We start from the raw sequence: 21,931 nt of genomic DNA on the forward strand, positions 1-21,931 counted from the left end.
AATGAAAAAAATGAATTTTCACTTCTTACCACCATCTCTCCAAGAGTAACCATTCTTTTTCCTGAAAGTAAAACCAAATATAGCAATGGCAGAGAAAATTTCTCTCTACCTCATAATGTCAGACAACTAAACTCCATTTGTAAGGATAAATCCTGTTTTAAGTAACACTGACACAATCCCACCAAGAGGACAGCCTAGTTTCTCGACTCCTTGGCAATGACATGCAAACAGGCAAGCACCAGCTTTCAGACATGCAGTTGTGTCTGCAAAAACGGAAATTAACAGGAATCACACACGCACAGTTCCACTTTTCATCCCATAAGCACGTGCTGCCAGGGGTATTTTATCTGGATTTATATTCTTTTCATATACAGGACAACAAGATGATCTCTGAAGATAGAAATAAAGCCAAAGGAAAAAGAACAAATTAAACTGAGGTCTAAGGACCTGCTCCTTGACATGATGATATACATGAGCTAATACTGCACTGTTGACTACAACCGTCATGTTTGGGCTCAATCTGTACAGACCTTTCATGTTTGTAAAGATGCTTTGTGTAATGATGAGTTAGGAGCTCCATCAGACTAATGAAACGCTTACTTCAGGAAGAGTACTTGAGATACTGATGTCAGCGTTTACTTTCAGTTTTATAGACTATCAATATGCTCCATAGGGACACAGAAATACCTGATCTTGATTTTCTAGATACAGTGCTAAGTGCTCATTTGACTGAAGCCTTCTGTACAGCATATGCTATTACTATGCATTAGAGCAGAAGGGAATACAGGACACTTGTACAAGCTTCACTCCACGCTCCTCAACAGAACATGACAGGTACTACCACAGTGAAAAAAATTATACAACTATTTTTTATAGTCTAAATATGGATCTAAGATCTTATTTTACCACTTCTTTTTTTCTTCCTCTCAACTGAGTCTAGACTTAAGAAAAACAAGGATGACAACTCGAAGAAGGGAACTAATGGGCGATCTCTGTAAAGAGAGAGGTAACATGTGAAATATCTTCTCTAGTCAGTGAAAGAATCTAGTTCACTTAATCTCAAATACAACTATGAATCAGTCAGGGTGGAACTGTCTCCAGGCACTTCTCAAATCTGGACTTCTGTATTTGTATTCTACTCGAAAAGAAACCATTTTCTAGATAAAAACCTGAAACAGACATGGTTCTCCATGCCATCACATAATTGGTATGCAGTTGATAGAGGAAGGAATTACCTTTTGTTTGTCATGATTTCTTTTTTTTCCCTCTCACCATTTAGTGAAGTAGTGCTGCATGGTGCTCTGCAGCACAGGAGTGCAGAAACACCTCAGCATTTTTTGGGACCTACTGAGTACCCTCAGTTCCTAAAGCAGCAACTTGCAGAGAAATATGTTAATCCTGAAGGGACAAGAAACTCAGGAGTTCAATCTCATTTGTACTAGTAGACACTTATTAAAACATACGTTTGATTTATTGGACAAGATTGGTCTTGGTGCAATGGAAAAGCTAAAACAACTAGTCAAAAGAAAATTTAAAGCAAATATTTCAACAACTTTTTATTAAGCCACCTTGCTGAAGTTGTGTCCCCACAAAAATTTACAATTTTATTGCCTAAATTTCACAATTGGGGGTAGGGGAAATGCCTCTTTTAAACTTATTTACTCTTGGTATAAATACTAACTCTTCTAACATGCATCTTGTACTAAAAGCAAAAGGAGGAGGAGCACAGAAATCTGCTCTAAGCATTTTACATTCTTTTAGACTATTTGAAGCAGAAATAAAACTATTACTCAATTCAGGGTAATTTTGTTTTACAATTAGGAATCTGATTTTTTAAAAAAATTATATCACATTTCAAGAATGACAGTCAAGAATAATAATGCAGAAAAATATGCAATTTGTGAGACTTTTCAATGACATTAACACAAAATTTTTCCATTTTCAATGAGAAAAATTTCAACTCACCCCAAAAATCCAAATTTCAAAATGTATTTGCTATACAAACAGATAAATGAATATACAGTGCAATTATAACAGAGATCATGTAAATTATCTTAAAAATAAGGACCTTGTAAGCTTGTTACTGAAAAATAGTAACCAAGAAAACTCTCCAAACCAAATTATAGTTTAGAAAGCCGACATTGGTTTATTGCAGCGCTGGGTGCATGGGGGATCTCTCCTCCTAGCATGCACACCTAAGAACAAAAGCTTGCTCCTTATATACATAATTCCAAGAAAAGCCCACCTATTCAAAAAAAAAATCTTATACATAATATGTTATGTAATGCATTACGTAATGTCTTTACACATGCGTACTAAAGTGGGGAAGGGGTCTTGGGTGGTCTCTGGGGGTCTCTGGTGGTCGCAATTCCCCTTTAATTGTGCTTGTGCGCAAGCGTGGTCAAGGCCTTCTTGTTTACAAGTACATGTGTTCTCAAGAAGAAGATATCGTTTTGGACTTATCTCTCCTCTGACACAAGAGTTTATGAATCAAGTTAATTTAGACATCACAAAGTTGTTCTTTACAGTTTTGTTTTGTCTTTTGGCCCTTTTATAACTAGCAGAGACCTTTGTTTTTCTAAGACTAAGCATAAACAGCATGAATCATTGTCTACTAGAACCTTGTTATCAATCCCACAAACAAACTCTATCTACAAAACATGTAGTTTGCTTCAGAACCTATTGTTATTCTCTATTATTCTAGCTAAAAGGAAAATTATTGACAGGAAAGTTTGTTCTGTGTAAAGGTAACAGAGAGCAGGCCTTTCAGAGCCTACTCTGAGGCCTACTCTTGCTAAACCGTTGCTAACTCTGAGGCCTACTCTTGCTAAACTGTTGCTAAACTGAACCATCTGGTATCAAGCTAACAGGTTAAAACCTCATAGCTTATTTAAACTTCAGCATAAACATCAGAATTAAAGAGTGTTAAGTTTTGAGTTTTTTCCTCCCTACATAAAGAAGCCATATAAAGAAAGACACTATCACATACAAAACACTTGAAACAATATCAATAATCTTGGAACATGTTACATTGGATTTTGTGCCACCCATATTATCTGCCAAGCACAATCTTAATTTTCAACTCTTCAGTTATTATTTGTTTGGGTTTTTTTTAAAGCACCTTTACTTCAGTGATTTTGCTCTTATGTCACATACTGATGATCACAGTTAAAATGCCCTATTCCTCTCTATTTTTCAAATCTTATGAATTCACAAAAGTCAATGAGAATACCATAAAAACATGCCTTCATGTACTTTGATAGATAAGGGAAAATATAAATTCTTTGGAGGCCACCCATCTTATGCAGGAAAAACTATTTTTCCATTAAAGTTATCTCTAGGTCAAGTCTAAGAACAAATTAAAGCACAAGATGTTTCCCAATTCTGATTCTTCTTTTTACTGATTCCTCAACACATTTCCCTGTCAGGTCTCCAAAACAAATTCCACCTTGAACTAAAAGGGCACAAGAGACACTTCAATGAGACCCTTTGACAAGCTGTTTTCATTTTTAGTCACATTTAAGAAGTCATACCAATACTAGCAAAAAAGGTTATTATTATTGGGCAACTAAAAGTTATCAGATTTTGCTGATGAGCAGTGAAGACATGGGCACTTAACTTTAAACACTTAAGTTGTAAAACACTTTAAAATAGGTCATTAAAACCCCCAGAATTATAAGTATGTAAAAGCACAGACATTTCTCACACTACCATTCAGCAAGACAGTATTTTTTCAAAACAAGTGCTTGTCTTGTTTTTCTAGTTTGGGGTTTTTTTTATGTGAAAATCTGGGACTAAAGGCAATACAATATCAATTATAACTATGACATATGAGGATATTTCTCAGTATTTATTGTAATCTGAGAGATGAATAAAATGTTTCTCAGGATTCTGTCCAGATTTCCCTTAGGAAATACATATGTGGGTGTTAAGAGAAGGGACGCAAATGAATGCTCTTCTCAACAAGGAGGAATTTATCTCCAACCTCAGAAATCATATTGATGTCAGAATTACGGATATATGAAATCGCAAACAACTTCAAAATGATCTCTTCTCGTTCAAGCAGACTAGAACATGTAGCTTGTTGTGCGATCCAAAACCACTTCTGTATGTAAGCATCTGCCAAAAAGGCAGGCAGGAAGTCGCCTTACAATATTGCATGCTAACCTGTAATCAGGTTCCAGTATGTTAAAGCGCTCTCATTTTCTGAATCAATCTTCAAAATAATCAGGAATGTAGCATTGAAAGGAACCATCTGAAACTGCAGCAAACTATATGTCATAGTTACACGAAACGAATCAAGCTTGTTTCTTCACCCACAACCTTTTTCCCACGTAGTTTAACTTGAAAATTGGGGATTGTGTTAAATTCTGGTGATCTTCCTCTTGGGTTAACAGAGTAACAGAACTGTGAAGTGTGGGAAGCCACCTAGTGATGAAGGAGCACAAATATGCCTGAAGCTGCCCAAAGTTGTAATAAGATGACGCAGTTGGAGCATGTGATTACTGCTGTTTTTCTCACTGACTTGCAAGTTGTGTGGTGTACTGGAGTTCAGAGAATTGCATAGTGAGTTCTGGCAACTTTTATGAGTCTTCCTGAATCTTCTAAGTGAACTGCAAAATAGCATATTTTCTGAAGATGTACAATATGTACAAGAGCAAAAGGAAATTTATCAAAATGTATAAGGAGAAGGTTTGATGCAAATTTTAAACTCATGACGGCACTATATGCAGAAAAAGTTAAAATTTTTGAGGCTGGGAGGAAATAACCAAAGGCAGGCAAATGTGCAAAAATGGAAACAATCAAAACAAACTATTTTCTTCCAACTCAATGCAGAAGTCATTCAGCAGACTCAAAAGGGGAAGCTTTCATGACCCAGAAAAAATGATTGTAGAACTTATGTGTACTTAAACAGCATTTCTCATTTCTCAAAAACTGAGAGCTCAAAAAATAGCATGAACACAAAACATTGCACAGCACAAATTCAAGGCCAGTAATGCTTGGTGTGTACAATGTGTCATAATGATTTTTGCCCATGGCAAATAACTTTACCAGCGTGTACCTTCTGACTCCACTGAAAAACCTCACTGCATGTGAACAGCATATGATTGGACTACACAAAGAGCCAAGCAGATGATGCAGATTCGACACCAATTTACTTTGACATGTCGTCGAATTGCACCATTGAAGAAACAGGCACAAAACCATTACCATAAGAACAGGGGAATGAAAAATGTGTTACAGTACAGTTGGCAGTATTAGCAGATAGTATGGAATTGCCGTTGTATGTCATGTTGAATAACAGAATAATGCCAAAGAAGCAACTATTTACTGGAATAATTCTTAGGTGTCATTTATCAGTAAACTTAATGAAGGACTGGCTGAACATTTCTTGGAATAGGATACAACGTACGCTGTTCATTAAAAACATGCTTGTCCTAGATCCATTCAAACAGCATTTAACAACAGCAATGAAAAATACAATCAGAGAAATGAATACTAGTCTTCAAGTCATACCACAAATGATGTCACAAGTGCAGGTATTTGATGCACTAGTGAAAAAGTCGTTTAAAGACCCTTTGAACTTTTAAAATTTTTTTTCTCTCAAAATTACTCTTGGCAGGGGATCATGTTTTAATCTCTATAGAGAAAGTAAAGAAGCCCAGTTCAGGATTACTTTGTCACTGAATTAAGACAGCATGACATCAGAGAAATTCAGATGTTGTAGCTAAAGGGTTTCACAAGTTCTGTAGTTAAAATCCTGTGGATAGAAATGAAGTTCAAAGAAGTGAGTTCAAGCAGTGAAGACTCTAAAAATGAGAAAAAAAGTAGTGTCGTAAAGAGAATAACGGGGCAGCAATAATGAAGACATGTACAAAGCTGAAAGATAACAATCATAAAGTATAAGAGAAAAACAATTACCTTCTCTCAGGCAAATACTTAGTGAAAAGTTTATACCCTAATTATATACTGAATAAAGGTATGTAATAAACTTTCTGTGTATAAACCATCTGTCTTTTTGTGAGGGATCATCTTGAATTCAAGGTCATCTTCCTTTCAGGTTAGCACGGTAGCAGACATTTACTCAAGAATCTGCAAAATGTCTATATCATATTCACTACTCATCAAAGCAATCTTGTCTACTACAGATCAGCACAAATGGCAGAATTATCATGCACAACAGTAAGAGAAACTAAAAACATTAGCACCTTCCACCTTCCCAGCAGCAGAAGGGAATTTATTATACTGAACTCCAGATAGTCCAATGAAGTTGACCAGGCCTAACACTACTGTGGAACGAAGAGAAGCACAGCTGCCTCCACCAATGTAGCCAAAGCAGTAACTCCTCCTGCCCTCAGCTGTTGATTTTAATGACCAATTCCCACTAATTGACACTAGAGGCTGGGTTTTTTTGGCACTGAAGGAAGTACAAGTCTGCCCTACAGAATCAGCTGTAGCAACCTTTGATGTTTAGGGAAAGACAGAAATTAAGCTGCTCAGGAGGGAGGAAACAGTTCTTTCCTGGCCCCAACCCAACTACTTCCTTTTCTGCTTTTTTAAATTACCTTTCTACATAAGCCGCTCAAGAAACTAAAAGGTAAAATGCAATACTTCTCACTTATTCTGCATGAGGAAGCACAGGCGATCAGACACGTTCTCAGCAATGGGGACACAGAAGACAACAGACACTCACAGAACAGAAATGACTACAAGCACAACAGTTGGTAAGATAAGAATGTGAGCCACACCGATGTATCATGTCTTTATGATAAACAATACATTTTTCCATGTTCTCCGTGAAATTGTTACCATGTAGCACCTAGAGATTTTGTAGCAGACTGTTATAAATAATTCTATGTTCCATTCTTCAAATGTGAATTATTATCATTTCTTTCAGAGAGTGTCATCAATATGCTATTTAAATATCTAATTAGGAAATAATGACCTTGGATGTGAGTTACAGTAAGCTGCAGTGGAAAGAGACCTTAGGCAAAAAAGTAGACTGTTAAAACTTTCTGTTGTAAACAACTGTTTTTCCTTTTCCCCCTGTTACAGCAGTGTGGTTTCTGCAAGCTTTGGAATACTAGCTTTTCAGATTTTACGATTAAAACTAACATGCCTTCTGTACAGATACACACAACTGTGCCATCTATCATTTTCATTATGTAAATTCTTTTGTGAAGTGTGCTAAAGCAGAACAGATTGATATCTGCTACATGCATGGTTGAAATACATGCTTAGTATACAGTATAGCTAAAATCTAAATATATGTACAAGCAAATATTGATTAAAATATAAACAAAAAAGCCTGATTCAGAGGTTTCCTTTCAAAAACACATACACTATCTTTCCAGACTTTCTACCTTCTCTGTTTTCTGAGGGTAACTGACATGATAGGCTCTGGCATGTCACAGATCTTTGAGCTAAATAGTTATGAAAAGTGTCCATTTAAATATTATAAGTTAAGGTAGGGCCAAAGTAATTGTATCACTTCATATTTCCTCAGGAGTTTGCTCTAAGCATTTATCTTCAATTCAAGTAAAAGTAAATATAATATGTGGTAATATAATATGCAATTACATAATAACTATGTTATCATCAGAAGAAATACTACTTTGCCTCTAGAAGTATAATATTGAATGCAAATCAAAACGTACTCATCTTGTATTCTAAAAATCAAAATCTTCTTTCAACTGCAGTGTCACTTACATGAATATCTTGAAAAGTTAAACACTAATATAGAAAATCTATATGTTATTAATGAACAAACTAAATCAAGTAAATTGAAGACAAAATTCATCCTTGTAAGTATTCAAAGATTTTTACAAAACATGAACAGATTTGTAATTCAGACTCACTATTCATCCAAGATGGGGACAGCAATATTTTAGAGAATGGAAATGTTGAAAACATTGTGGCATAGTTGGATAGACAAAAGTATATAAGCAGTTGCCAAAAAAAACAAGTCTATCACTGTCAAACAGTAGGTAATCCAATTTTTCACATACCAGAAAGATTTCAATTTTCCATCTCTCTCTGTATTTTTATGTAGAGATAACATTGTACCAGGGAACAGATTTGCGTTCACGTCAGTAAACACAGAAAGTCAAAGAAATAGCAGTTCTTCTGCTGAACTGATGATTACTGAAATATCACACTAATTTCAGCACAAGAGGGCAATGGCTTCACAAGCTCTCAGACTTAAGCCACAACATCCTTTCCTGAGCAATCAAAGATATTTTTACATGGTTTCAAGATGGTACCTCCAGAAAAGTCATCCTAGTCATAAAGGAGTCAGAGATTATGTGAACACACAAAGCATTTTCAAAGGTGGACCCAAAGGTGTAGATGATGTTTGCTGAATGCCACAAAAAGGTAAAAAACTAGTGCAGCCCATTCAATTAGCCAAAAATCTGGACAGGCAACGCAGGCCACTGAGAGAGCTCAGGGATTTAACAGTCACATTAGGGCTTTTTTCTGTGGCCTTGCCAAATAGTATTTTGCTACCGGAATTAGAAAAATTCTAGTGCATCCTAGTTGATGTCTATACTACCTTGTTAAATATCCATTTTAAATCACTCCTCAGACAGGCTAGACCATAGTAAATATGCAGCTAATCAGCACGTGTAATCCACCTCCACCTCATTTATGACCACATTTCCCATTCTTACAGGGAGCTCCACAGTGCCAAATAATAGCGTGGATCTGCAATCACTCTGTGGTACGCAGGTCTCATATGAAAGTGGGAAGTAGCACTGTAACATGAGGGGAAGAGCAGGCCTGACTTCTGGACAAGAGCCACTCTGAAATGGTACAGCAGGAGCAGAATATTGCAGGATCAGCACTACAAGCCCAAGCCACTGTAGCCGTTCAGCATCTCAGTGATACAGCTGGACAAGAGCTAATCCAGTAAAACAAAACTGAATAAAGACAGACCCTAAACTTCATCAGACCACTCTCCCAACTCTTTGTTCAATACGGTTCAGTCCTATGTCATGTGACCCTGGGCCTCTGCTTCTGCACCTGAGCCTGATTAACACTTGACTCACAGCAGTACTGTCACATTAATAACTAGATGTGTATTTCACTGGTAAAAACTCTAACAGTATCCTCGAGTGCTCCCAAGGACTTCAATATCTCTCACTGGAGTATCTTATCCTGGCAAAGGAACAAATACTGTTCTAAATGGACTCTACACATCTGCCACTGTACTGGCATCAAATGATCCTGAAGCAATAATTATCCCTCTATCAGAGGAGCCAAATAGAGCCATGTGCTTCTCTTCCTGATCTTTCTGTTTGTAAACCCCTCGTTTCTGAGATGATACCACTGCCTCTTTTGTACTGCCACATGGGGAAAGCCACTGATATTTCTTGCTCATGAGACATCATCTCAACCAACTGCAGCAAAGAGACAGAATATGATCTGCTTTTAATACTGAAAGAAGCCCGAAATATGTGCTGATTCAATGAAGACTACCTATAGCAAAATGAATCCATGCATACCAGCAAAGACTTTCCAGACCTCTTACCAGTGTTATTTTACATTTTTTGTAACCAAACACCTCACAGGTACCTAATTATTAACCACCAAAAGTAAGTAAGGAGAAAATCATGTAGTGCTGTTAAGTTTTAGAACGTGACAAATGTTAACTAAATCAAATATTTCAGATATCCACATTAAAAAAAAAAAATACAGAGTTGAAAGCATTTCATTTATGTCCTTTTTTTTTTTTTGGCACAATTTAAAAAAAAAAAAAAACAAACTAAACAGAATTACATACACTTTCATGGACATACAACTCTGGGTTATTTTATATACTCGATCCTAAAGAAATGCTGAAATGCAATATAAATAAAGACTATTACATGACCTCATATAGAATTAAAATGCAACTCTTGGAGAAAATTCAATCCTCATACTCCCCAATTCATCATAAAACTGAAAAAGCTGCTTACAACAGAAAATGATGAAAGAATAGAATTTTAACCTTTCACAATTCATGACCAGGGAAATATTCCTGCCTGGGAACATCAGGATTGACAACAGTAACTCTATAGCTTATTTTTTTTTATGATGAATTTTTGGTTACTTGATTCATAAAACAAACCAAGTACTGTATGTAGAACTATATTTTTTTTAATTCTTCTGCTAGATTCAGATCCATCAGCAGCTTAGAAACATTCTGAATGACCACCACTAGAGAACTTAAAAGCATAGCCTAAAAAAATCCTACACAACTAGCAAGAAGCATCAAGGACTTCTAAAGAAAGTCCTAAGCACTACTATGTATGTTCACTCTCAATATAAAGTTTGCTAGCAAGGACTGTCCCATGAGAAGAAAGTTTGCATTTCTTCAACATTGAGAGTACTAAGTTTGAAGTGTCATGCCTTGATTAGTATTTAAACTCAAAAGTAGACCTGAAAATCCTTCTGAGATAAAGCAACATGCTGATCTTCTGTAAGATGCTCTAGCACTACAGGGCTTGGTCGGATGGGTAATTTTCATTTTAATAATGCTTTTAAAAGCCCTTCTCCCAAAAGAAAACATACACGTGTGCAGACTGAGAAGTGGACAGTGCTTCCACTGAATTACACAGTCCTCTCAGTATGACTGCGGTTCTGTACTCCCTCAGAACTACACTCAAACCCAGATGCTTAGTTTGCTGGGCTGAATCTTAAACACCCCCTGTCCTCTGAGTGGCTTAATAGGGGAATCTATATAAGTAACAAGAGAATGAGACTATATGGGATTCATGCAGTGTCTTCAGATGAGGGAGATCAACAGGAAAACTTGGACAGAGACTTCGCCCTTTGGGTATGTTGATACTTCAAATTTAACATGAGTTGCACCAGATCTTAGGTCTCAAGAAAGTCTAATGCATGCATGCACACTGCTATTGGTTTTGAATCCCCTGTAAAATGCGTGTTCATTCTTCTCTAGCCAGCCACATCAGCAATACAATAACTTGCCTGCTCCAGAAGGAAAGAAAGAGGTAGAAACTTCAGAAAGAGTATAGAAAGCACTTCAGTGAACCTATGTGCAAATCCACCCAACAGTAAGTTGTAGCTTGGGCTCATATTCAGCTTATACTACACTCCTCTCATGCTTCCCAAGGCATCCAGGCAAAGAACAAATAAAATCGTATTTGAAATGTATGTAAGTGGTAGCAACTTGGATATAAGGGAGCTCAGGCCATGCCAACAACACAGATACGTCAGTAATAGTCCAAGAGACAAAGTAGAGAGTTCAGGATACAGAATTACTTAATTAAAAGGTGGAAGACCAAGTCTTGATCCCATTAAACAAAGCTATCTTAAGTGGCTAGAGGTTTTGAGACTGGCACTAATGAAGATGAGATCACAAGGAGAAAAGATTTTTCCCTAGACCAAAATGAAGCTGGAATGCAAAATGGATTTGAGAACATTTCTCTTACTTCAAACTAACAGACAGAATATTCATGTTAGCAGGTTAGTGAACAACTTCACGCCTTTTCTCCAACCAGCATTTAACATGCTATTATATTACTATCACCTTGCTTGATCCAGTAAGCTGACCTGTACAATACATGCTTAGGACATAAATAAAAGTGAAAGACATTGAACCAAATGCCCTTAATTCAAAGCAGAAAATTATTTTGGAGGACTGGAACAAATCACTGTTTCTAGATTCAGATCCACTAATATCACTGCAGAACTTACTAGATACTAAGACAGCTATCCAAGCTCTGCTGGAATCACTGATTTTTATTAACTGCATAGTCTATAGAAAAAAATTGAATAATTGATTTGAAAAATATTGAAAAACATTTTCTAAGTGACAACAGAGAAAGCAAACAATACAGGAAGAAAGGGTCACTTATCCCTTAGGGGAAAATTACAGAGGTCAATCTACAGCTTGTATGGGATACTGGGATGGTAAGGATTCCTTACGTATTTGGCACATGGAAAAATTAAGATTCACTAATGTATCTCTGTGTGGCAGAGAAGTCTGGTAAGTCTCTCATGCCCCCATTCTGGTACTCACCATAGTCGCTGTGAACATACTTGGAAACTCTGAAATGCATTGCTTCTGGGATGAAAGGTTTTCTCTAGAGTGACAGTCTGTTGACAGAAACCACTAACTGCCATGGCAAATTAAACAGATAAAGACAGCTTGGATTTCTAAATGAGAAAACAGAAAACCTCAGAGCAAGCAAAATTAACAGTAGAAAAAAAATGTCCATTACTTCCGAAAAAAAGCCAAACACTGAATAAGATCAGGGTCCCTCTAAGGGCACAGCAATACCTTTAGGGACAAACGTGCCACTGTGCGAAAACTCTGAGCTGGCTCACAACAGACAGAAGCAGCACTTATCTTCACAGATATTCCATACCTAATGGGGTTTTGTTCTGGTTTGTTTTAAATTATTATTATTACAGACTGCACACTGCAGTGAAGACACGATATGTTTGTCCCTTGATAGAATAGACTTGATTCATGCAAAGGAACAGCTGAGGAGGCTCATGTACAGCAGCAGTCTGGGGACAACACACAGAGGAACGTGTGCATACGTAGGCATGTGTTTGTGCATGGGCAAGTAAGGAAAAAGTTCACAGTTACACAAGGACAGAACCCTTCAGGACAGGAAATTTTTTCTCCTCCATGTTTGAGAGCAGAAGGAATCAATAACAAGTAGCCCCAAGTCAAAATTACTGAAGAGAATTTGACACCATTGGGTTAAGAAACAAATCTTATTCTGCAGTGTTGCATTTCAATTGCACCCACATTCTCAGAGACAGTTGTATGAGAATGAGAGACATCTTAACAACCAGCAAGTTTGAAGACTCCTGAAAATAAACTGGTCCTACTGAATTCTCAGAAGAACAGCTCCAGCTGGCAGGTGTCCACGTACATAAAGGTATTCGTACTACCGGAGAGAGAAAGGGGTTTGCGTGAGCCATCAAAGACTCCAGCACTTTGGGGCTGAGGGATGCACATGCTCCAACGAGCCTTTTCTTTCCCCATAGAATTGCAGAAGACGCCAAGAGTTCATTAAGATCCCCTGTGTAAATGGTAATATACCACCACTTGTCACAGCCATGTGGGCACCATCAGGCCCTAACTGACCTGACCAGCCTCAGTTGCTGTCTCCACAAGCCCTCTCTGGGCCAGGAGCCCCAGTTAAGCTCAGGCCTGTGTCCCCAGTCCTGGCTTGAGCTTAAATACCATGCCTGCCTCCAGCCCTGTGTCCATCTCCAGGATGGACCTCAGACCTGCATTATACAGAATCACAGAATCAATCAGGTTGGAAGAGACCTCAGGGATCATCGAGTCCAACCGTTGCCCTTACACCACCCTGTCAACTAGACCATGGCACTAAGTGCCATGTCCAGTCTTTTCTTAAACACATCCAGAGATGGTGACTCCACCACCTCCACCACCAGCCCATTCCAATGTCTAATAACCCTTTCTGAAAAGAAATTCTTCCTGATGTCCAACCTGAACGTCCCCTGGTGAAGCTTGAGGCTGTGTCCTCTTGTCCTATCGCTAGTTGCCCGGGAGAAGAGGCCAACTCCCACTTCACTACAACCTCCCTTCAGGTAGTTGTAGACTGCAATAAGGTCACCTCGGAGCCTCCTCTTCTCCAGGCTAAACAACCCCAGCTCCCTCAGCCATTCCTCGGAGGTCAGACCCTCCAGACCCTTCACCAGCTTGGTCGCCCTCCTCTGGACTCGCTCCAACACCTCAACATCTTTCTTGAAGTGCGGGGCCCAGAACTGAACACAGTACTCAAGGCGCAGCCTCACCAGTGCCGAGTACAGAGGGACGATCACTTCCCTAGACCGGCTGGCTACACTATTCCTAATAGAGGCCAGGATGCCATTGGCCTTCTTGGCCACCTGGGCACACTGCTGGCTCATGTTTAGCCAGCTGTCGATCAGCACCCCCAGGTCTCTTTCTGCCGGGCCGCTCTCTAACCACTCTTCCCCCAGCCTGTAGCGCTGCATGGGGTTGTTGTGGCCAAAGTGTAAGATCCGGCACTTGTTCTTGTTGAACCTCATGCCGTTGGTCTCGGCCCATCTATCTAACCTGTCCAGATCCCTCCGTAGGGCCTTCCTACCCTCCAGCAGATCGACACTCCCACCCAGCTTGGTGTCATCTGCAAGTTTACTGAGGGTGCACTCAATCCCTACGTCTAGATCATCTATAAAGATATTGAACAGCACCGGCCCCAGAACTGAGCCCTGGGGAACACCGCTAGTGACCGGCCGCCAGCTGGACTTTGTCCCATTCACCACCACTCTCTGGGCTCGGCCATCCAGCCAGTTTTTAACCCATTGAAGAGTCCACCCATCCAAGCCCCGGGCAGCCAGTTTGTCTAGGAGGATGCTGTGGGAGACAGTGTCGAATGCCTTACTGAAGTCTAGATAGACTACGTCCACAGCCCTGCCCTCATCTACTAAGCGGGTCACTTTGTCATAGAAGGAGACCAGGTTGGTCGAGCAGGACCTGCCTTTCATGAATCCATGTTGGCTGGCCCCGATGCCCCGAGGCCAGCCAACATACATAGCCTTCTCCCCAGTACTGTCTCCAGCTCATTTCCTTTTTATCCTGCCTGGAGCCCCTGGATAGACCCAGGCCCTGGGTGATCATTTGCCATGTCTGGGACTGCTGATGGGTCCTACTACCAGCCCCCAGCTCTGCCCACAGTGCTTGTACCCCATGGCACAGGGTGCCCCGTTGGTGCAGGCACTGACTCTGCTGGTGGCACCCTCAGGTCCCTTCTTGTCCTCCCTCACAGAGCAGCCCTGCTCGTGCTGCTCCCAGACACTATCACTCAACAGCATCACACAAATGTATTTCCAAAGAGGAAATCACTATTTTTAACTAAGTATATCTTACTATTTTAAGACCTTCTAGTCTAATCTAAATTAATCTCTCGATAAAGAGCACTGTATCAAAAACTAATCTTCAAAGTTTTCTCCAGTCTTTACACAGATAAAATAGCTGAGATCAAATGTGGTGTTGGTACTAAAAATTGCCATAGCCAGACTACTAAGGCAAAGCTGATAAAATGAACACAGTCAAGTCACAGTAAGTAACATGTACTGTATCTTGTTCTTCACGGATTATAGTTTCATATTTTCAGAAACTGCTGAGCACTGCTGCGTTTTTAAAGCTACGCTTTAATTTTCAAACCCAGAGTAACAACCAAAAAGGTCACCTGCAATACACAGGTGGAGAGGCTGGAGAGAGGGAAGGGGAAGAGAAGGACAGGAAAACACAATAACCTGTATTTCAAGAGAGATGGGATTCCTTGAGCATGCGATATAACATAGAACGGGACATCAGTTAATTTAGATGTCTTACACAACTCGCTTGTTTGAGGTTTTCAGAAAGAGCACTCTGGTCTTATCAAGTCATATTCTATTTCATTCTCCATGATATAAATATATTTTTGTGGTTTCTAGTATTTTTTAGATTATCCTATGGTATAAAATACATATTCTATTGACCTGAGAACGGCAATAACTACTAAACAAAGTAAGTAGCGTTTGTAAACTATCAGGTTCTAAATAAAAGGTTTTCCAAAGGTAACATCTTAGGGAGATGTACGTTGTCTGCAGTTTGATCAACTTGGGAAATAATTTTTTTAAAACCCAGTACGAAAATACATGTGTTCGAAATATAAAAAGAAAAAAAATTCAAAGTGTTGTTACTCTCATCAGCCACCTAACGCCAAGCGTATACACCCTACAGTATGCTGCTTCTATTAACCTCTATAAATAGGCTAGCAATAACCTGGTATTGGAAACAGCAATACATTTTACCATCTTAAATGCACTAATACAAATCAAAACACGTGTCAACAAGACCATGGCTCAATCAGTGTACATCCTTGACAACATTTACAACCAGAAAGATTTTATTACATTAGATCATGATAAATATTAATGGAAAAGAAAAAATTATACCCTCTGAAACTTAGATACAACCAAACGTAAAAGAATACTTTGCTTATTTTTAATCATGAAAAGGATTTTGATCACGTGGGCAGTAACAAGGTATCGACAGGAAAGACAATAAGGGAAAAAATTTAGATCAGTTAAAGCAACTGCACCAGAAGACCTCATATCCAGACTTCAAAAACAACCAACGCATGAAACGTCAGTTTAAAAAGGTATTATTATTCAGCAATATGACAAAATGTCACTCATGTGTTTACTATAAGTCAGAGGAAGAAACAGCAACCACACTAAGCCTTGCACTGGTATTCTGACCTAAATCACACATTAGGTTTCACAGCAAATTTTGAAGGCAAGATTAAAGACAAGGAAGTAAGAAAGAAAGAGGATAGTAGCGAAACTCTTCTATACAATGTTTATGAAAGTGCTAGACTAAACTAAAAAAAAAAAAAAAAAAAAAAAAAAAGAGAGTGCTAAGATCTACCAATTTTTTTTTTTCCTCTAGGCAGTAAGTTCACACCTACCTGGGATGCCTAGAGCAATGCATTTTATATTTTACCACCTGTGAAATTACTACATAAGTTGGAAAAGATGGGAAAATCAGAAGAGGACTTGTGTGGGTGCTTTTTTTTATTGTTTGTTTTCTTTCTTACTGACCAAATGGAGTTGAGAAAAGTAAAGCATCAAGGGAAGGAAGATTAAAATAGAATTTTTCAAAGTAGAAATACAGAACAGAAAAATAGAGAAATGGGCATCCAGAGTTGCTTGATAGGCAGAGGGTAGCTTATTCAAACAAAGAAAAGGCTGAAATATAAGCATGATAACTCTTTACAAACATATTAGAGGGGCAAAAAGCAAATAACTACATCTAATTTAGCCATTAATACATCTGGGCTGACAGTCAGATCTTTACAGATCTCAACAACATTTATAGATCTTAATGAGTTACTAACGATGTTCCCCAGAACTGACGCCTTAGAAATCAAAAGAGCACAGGAATAAAACCTCTAAACTCTTTTTTTCTTCTCCAGTTTTCTTAAGACTTTTTCATTTGAGAAAGTGTTAGATGAACTTACAAAGAGGACTGCATGATTGTATGTAGCCCTGGAGCAGCACAAGTCTTGTACCTAAATAAGCAGGGATTTATTTTCCCTGAAGAAGGCCATTTAAAAATCTTTTACTATTTAAAAGTGGTCATCCTGTCTCTTCTGTGTAACTTAGGAGTAAGAGATAAATTGAATTCTTCAGCAGTACTGAATATTTTATAAGTTTGGAAGATTCTTACCCTGTGTTGATAGAAATTATTTCTATCAGTGGATTCTTCCTAATCTTTGGCAAATCCAGTCGTGCTCCCCCCAAACGTTTTCCATTATCCTTTTTCTGACCCAGCAGTCTCACAGAATGACCTTCAAATGAAGCACAAAAATGCAGTCAATACAAAGCACAAGTGCCATCATATTTGGTTTGATTTGCTCTTCTTCAGAAGTAGTGTTTATACTTCAAAGACTGAAACTGAGAATGAGATGTAATAATTTATTTCCACCAGCTGGAGCATTTAAAAAGAGACACTGACAGGTAAAATAAATCATGTTAAAATGAACAAATTCGTTCATCCAATTATCTTTTCACGCTTGCATTTTCTGGTTTATTCAATTAAAGTTATCTAAGCAGTTTCATTTTCAGATTCTCAAGCAAATATCAACATAACAATATTTAAATAAGTTGTATGGCAGGATTAAAATATTTTTGCCCCAAATTTCATTCAAGCCTAAATTAGTTGGTAATAAACACCTAAATATTTTTTAACTTATTAAATGGAGAGCCAACACATTTCAATCTAAGTTATCTGACTGTGTAAGTTACGGGAAAGTGCTGTGAAACATATCCTGATAACATGTTAATGGCTAAGCTGACTACCAAGATTTATGTGTGTTCCTCCCACACCAAGGAGACAGAAAACTGCCTCACAGTTCCTTTCCTCAAGCCTGTAATATTCAGAGAGCAAAATACAAATATTATCACCAACTGCCTACAACAGTACATCGGTCATACCATGTCAAGTCCTACACTTAAAGAGCACAAATGACAGGGTTCGCTAATATTCAGAAGCAAGATCTGACAATGAAGAATAAAAACAATTAAGTGGACATTATTGCAAGTGGTGGTGTAAATTGTTCCCAAGTTATAAACACAAGACTTGTATCAGTTATTCCACAAAGTGTAGAACAGGCAGGTAAGAGACAGCAAGGGAAAGCTAATGCTAGGTACCTGAAAAGAGGTGGAAAGTAACCACTACTTGGAGTGGAGAAAAGGAGAAAGTATGTATCCGTTGAAGTTGGAAAATTCTTTGATAGTACATGAAACTACAGCTACAATCTGTCAAATATTCCAGAAAAGAAAAAACAAACAACAAAAAAACCCCACTACCCGCAAAAGGAAAAGGGCAGGGGGGCAAAAGGAAAGCTTGAAACTATGAAGTACTACCTGAGCTACGTCTAACACAGCAAAGTAGAGAACCAATTCACATAAATTAAAACCTGTGTTCAAACATCTCCTAACTCACACTACCAACAGCCATCTACAAAACTAATTCATCCATCAGTTAAAATCTTTCCCCACTACCTGTTTTGAGGAGTCATTAATTAATTTTTGAATATGTAGCTTTCATACTCTGAATTTATTTCTGTAATGCAGCAACAACAGCCCAGAAACAAACTACTACTTCTGGCATCCCATCTTTCTCTGTTTTTTTAAGATACATAAAAATTCTCAGTCAAAAATGAGATCTAATAAAGAAGTGAGCAGGAGTGGCCTGATATCAAGACGGTTAATACTAAAAGGAGACATCATAATGTCAACAGGAATTAAAAGGTATTAGTTTTGCAGTTGCATTTGACAAAAATTTTATTACCTCCTGCTGTGAATTTAGTAATATGGTACTTGTGCTATTAACATTTGCTAAATTATTCACTTCTAGCTTTTCATAACAGTAACAGCAATATCTTTGTCTCACAATAAAATCTGTTATTTTCCAATCTAATGTTTCATTAAGGAGTCACAAGCATGGCACCATTTTTATATACTTGCATAACAAAAGTGATTGCATTATGGTAGGCATAAAAATTAAACTAGAAGTAAAGAACATTCCTTTTTGTATTTCCTAATACGGTGGTTTATTTGGAATAAACCTGTTTATCCATTTTTAAAATATTCAATTGCATTAACATATTAAAACTGTATTTATGGCTGAAAAGTATAGTGGAATGATTCACAGTATTCTTAGAACAATCAGGCTTAACAACATAAAAAGCTACCCAAAATTTAAAATTCATGCATTTAGAACTGGGGTCAAAACAGCATTCTGAAGTTTAACAAAGAAAACAAAACCAACAAACCACAAAAACAATCTGCCTCCCCAACAAGTAATATCTCAGAGCACAGAATCAGTGAAGCTTGATCTCCTCTGAACGCACACCCTCACAACGAACAGCCATGTGAATTACTGCTCTCCAAAAAGAATTTAGCTCATGCTCTCCCTTTCTCATACTGGGAGCACTAACCAAAGAGACAAACTTTTTCATGGAACTTCTGGAAAAAGAGTATCCTTTAGACTATAAAACTTGTCACAAATCTGTTTGAATTTTGTCAAAGGACTAAAAACTAATAGGGAGGGAGAGAAATGGAAATAATGACAGACCCATGCAGGAGGCACAACTTTATAATCCACGTTTCCTCAGGAAAACAGGAAAAAAACAAAACACTATGGTAAGTCTAGAAAATTTTGTTAACCAAAAGCACTATGTCTACCTTCTTATAGGTCTTTGTCTTTCAGACACTAGGCAGGTTACCATATACATTAGAGAAAAACAAACAACTTAGGACATTTGCACGTAGAATATCAATCATAGGGAGTGTAAGACCTAGTCTCTCCCACCTTCAGAAACTTTTTCAATTCAGGAAAGAAACGCCAGCTCTGTGACCACCTCCCAGGTGATCCACCGAACACTAACACCCGCCCCAACCCCATGCCCAAACTCAGGAAATCTATGGCCTGGCAATCAAATATGGCAGCTTCTTGCCATATGAAGTATATGGCCACAGTTTTTCCCATATTCCTACTGAACGACACTGAAGTTCAAGTTAACATGAGGCCTGCAAAACCTGTGTGGTACTCAAGAATTATAACATCCCTGTACTTTTCACTCCAGACACCAGAGGGTAAAAAAAAAGCAGCACAGGGAGATGAGTTTTAGCAGAGAGTTTAATGCTTTCAGAAAACAAGCAGCACATGTATATCCAACTACAGTGATTTGTGCAGCACGCACACTTTTTTTTTTTTTAAAGAAAAAAACCCTCAGTTACAGTAGTCGTGACCTTAAATCCTTTTCCCCTACTCCATACAAGGACTATTTTGTTTCTTTTTAAGTAATCACTAAAGCATCTGTTTACAGCATTGTTACTATTAATAAAACAGAACTTGATAAACACTGAATCACACTTTTTCACATGCTGTAGATCTTTTTTCCCCATGCTTATTTCAAGAAAACTTAAAAATAAATATTTTGTCGTCTTCAACAAGCAAAAGGCTAAGCAACATTTTTTTTTAAACTGTCTAACCAGTATTGTTAAGCCCACACCAACATCAAGCATAACAGAAAAAGCAGATTTTAAATCTCATTTATGACCTCCTTTCAAAGCTGAGAATGGGGCAAAACATAGCAATCAAATTTTACTTCTAAAGCACTTTATTTGATTAAGTTACCTTCTCTCTGACCTTACAGGTTGGATAACAATTAAGCAAAACAGGTGTCCCAAATTTGAAAGAAGTCTTTTTTGTTTGTTTGTTTCTTTTCTTTTTTTAATTGTGGTACAACATTTTTGAAAACCAAGTTAATCACACTTCCACTTCCATAACAATGGGTGCTCCATCTCAGATATGAAACAAAAACCACTCTTTTGATGGCTCACTGGAATATGCAAGCTTTGAGACACAGCTTAATGACAAACAGATCCAGTCGGGTTATATTTGAGACCCTAAACATTCTAATCCTAGAAACCTCTTCTGCCATAAAGATAACTTTTCTACTTCAACGTAGTCTACCAGCAGATAAAAGTCTATTAAAAAAAAACTGAAAAGGTTAATTAGCAGTTTAGGTCATGCTTCAGAGCAATTTTTCACTAATTAATAGATAATTAATGCAGATTACACCACAACAGTAGTACTAACCAAGTTCAATGAGGAAGCTTACAGAGCACAATCACTCACAGCAAGTGTAAATGAAATCAAGCTAGAAACAATTTAAAATGAATCAGAGCTCTCTAATTTCCAGAACTGATTGTTTAAAATTAAACTCACCTTTACATACAAGTCAGTAGATGCAATTCACATTACTTGGCATTGTCACAGAGAGGACACGGTTGGAATGAATTAATCAGGATATTAAATCCTATTGTTAGTCTACAAAAGGGCTTTTAAATGTGTCAGTTTGATAAACCAGTTTGCAGAATGAAAATATTTTCAAGGCATTTATTTTCACTTGTTAAAAAGGATACAAAAACATAACACGATATTAATGGCATGTACATATATCTTTAATTGTAAATGTATGTGCTTCAGGACTGCGATAGAGAATGTCTGATCTTGAAATACAAATACATGAAGAGAATAGGTAAGGGAATTTCTTTGCCGTAACATTATAACAACATTAAATGTGCTCTGAACCTCATTGTCAGACCCCTGCGACCAAGACCCACAGAGGCATGTTAATGATATTAGAGCAAACATTCAAATTGGAGTGGTATTTTGCTAGTTTGATGCAAGGATAAGCGAGGGGGAAGTGGCCTGGCTTAGTCGCCTTTAGTTGACTTTAACAACTGCTATCAGTGTTGCAAATATCTATCAGATATTAATAGACCTACTGTATTTCAAAAAATAGCCAGCTTCACTCAGTCCACAGGCTGGCACCCCTCAGTAGCTGCT

General features: G+C 37.8%; 1 protein-coding gene across 3 annotated transcripts in view; it reads right to left on the reverse strand.

Annotated features, from left to right (window-relative positions):
- The window catches only part of CDKAL1 (CDK5 regulatory subunit associated protein 1 like 1), a 426,323-nt gene that overhangs the window by 247,716 nt on the left and 156,676 nt on the right, over positions 1-21,931 (reverse strand). For all 3 annotated transcript variants that reach the window (XM_068396772.1, XM_068396773.1, XM_068396774.1), the window contains one exon: positions 17,237-17,357. In XM_068396772.1, coding sequence (XP_068252873.1) covers positions 17,237-17,357 — 121 coding nt within the window. The remainder of the gene's footprint in view (positions 1-17,236; positions 17,358-21,931) is intronic.

This window comes from Nyctibius grandis, chromosome 3 (assembly GCF_013368605.1).
Source record: "Nyctibius grandis isolate bNycGra1 chromosome 3, bNycGra1.pri, whole genome shotgun sequence".
Classification (NCBI taxonomy): domain Eukaryota; kingdom Metazoa; phylum Chordata; class Aves; order Nyctibiiformes; family Nyctibiidae; genus Nyctibius; species Nyctibius grandis.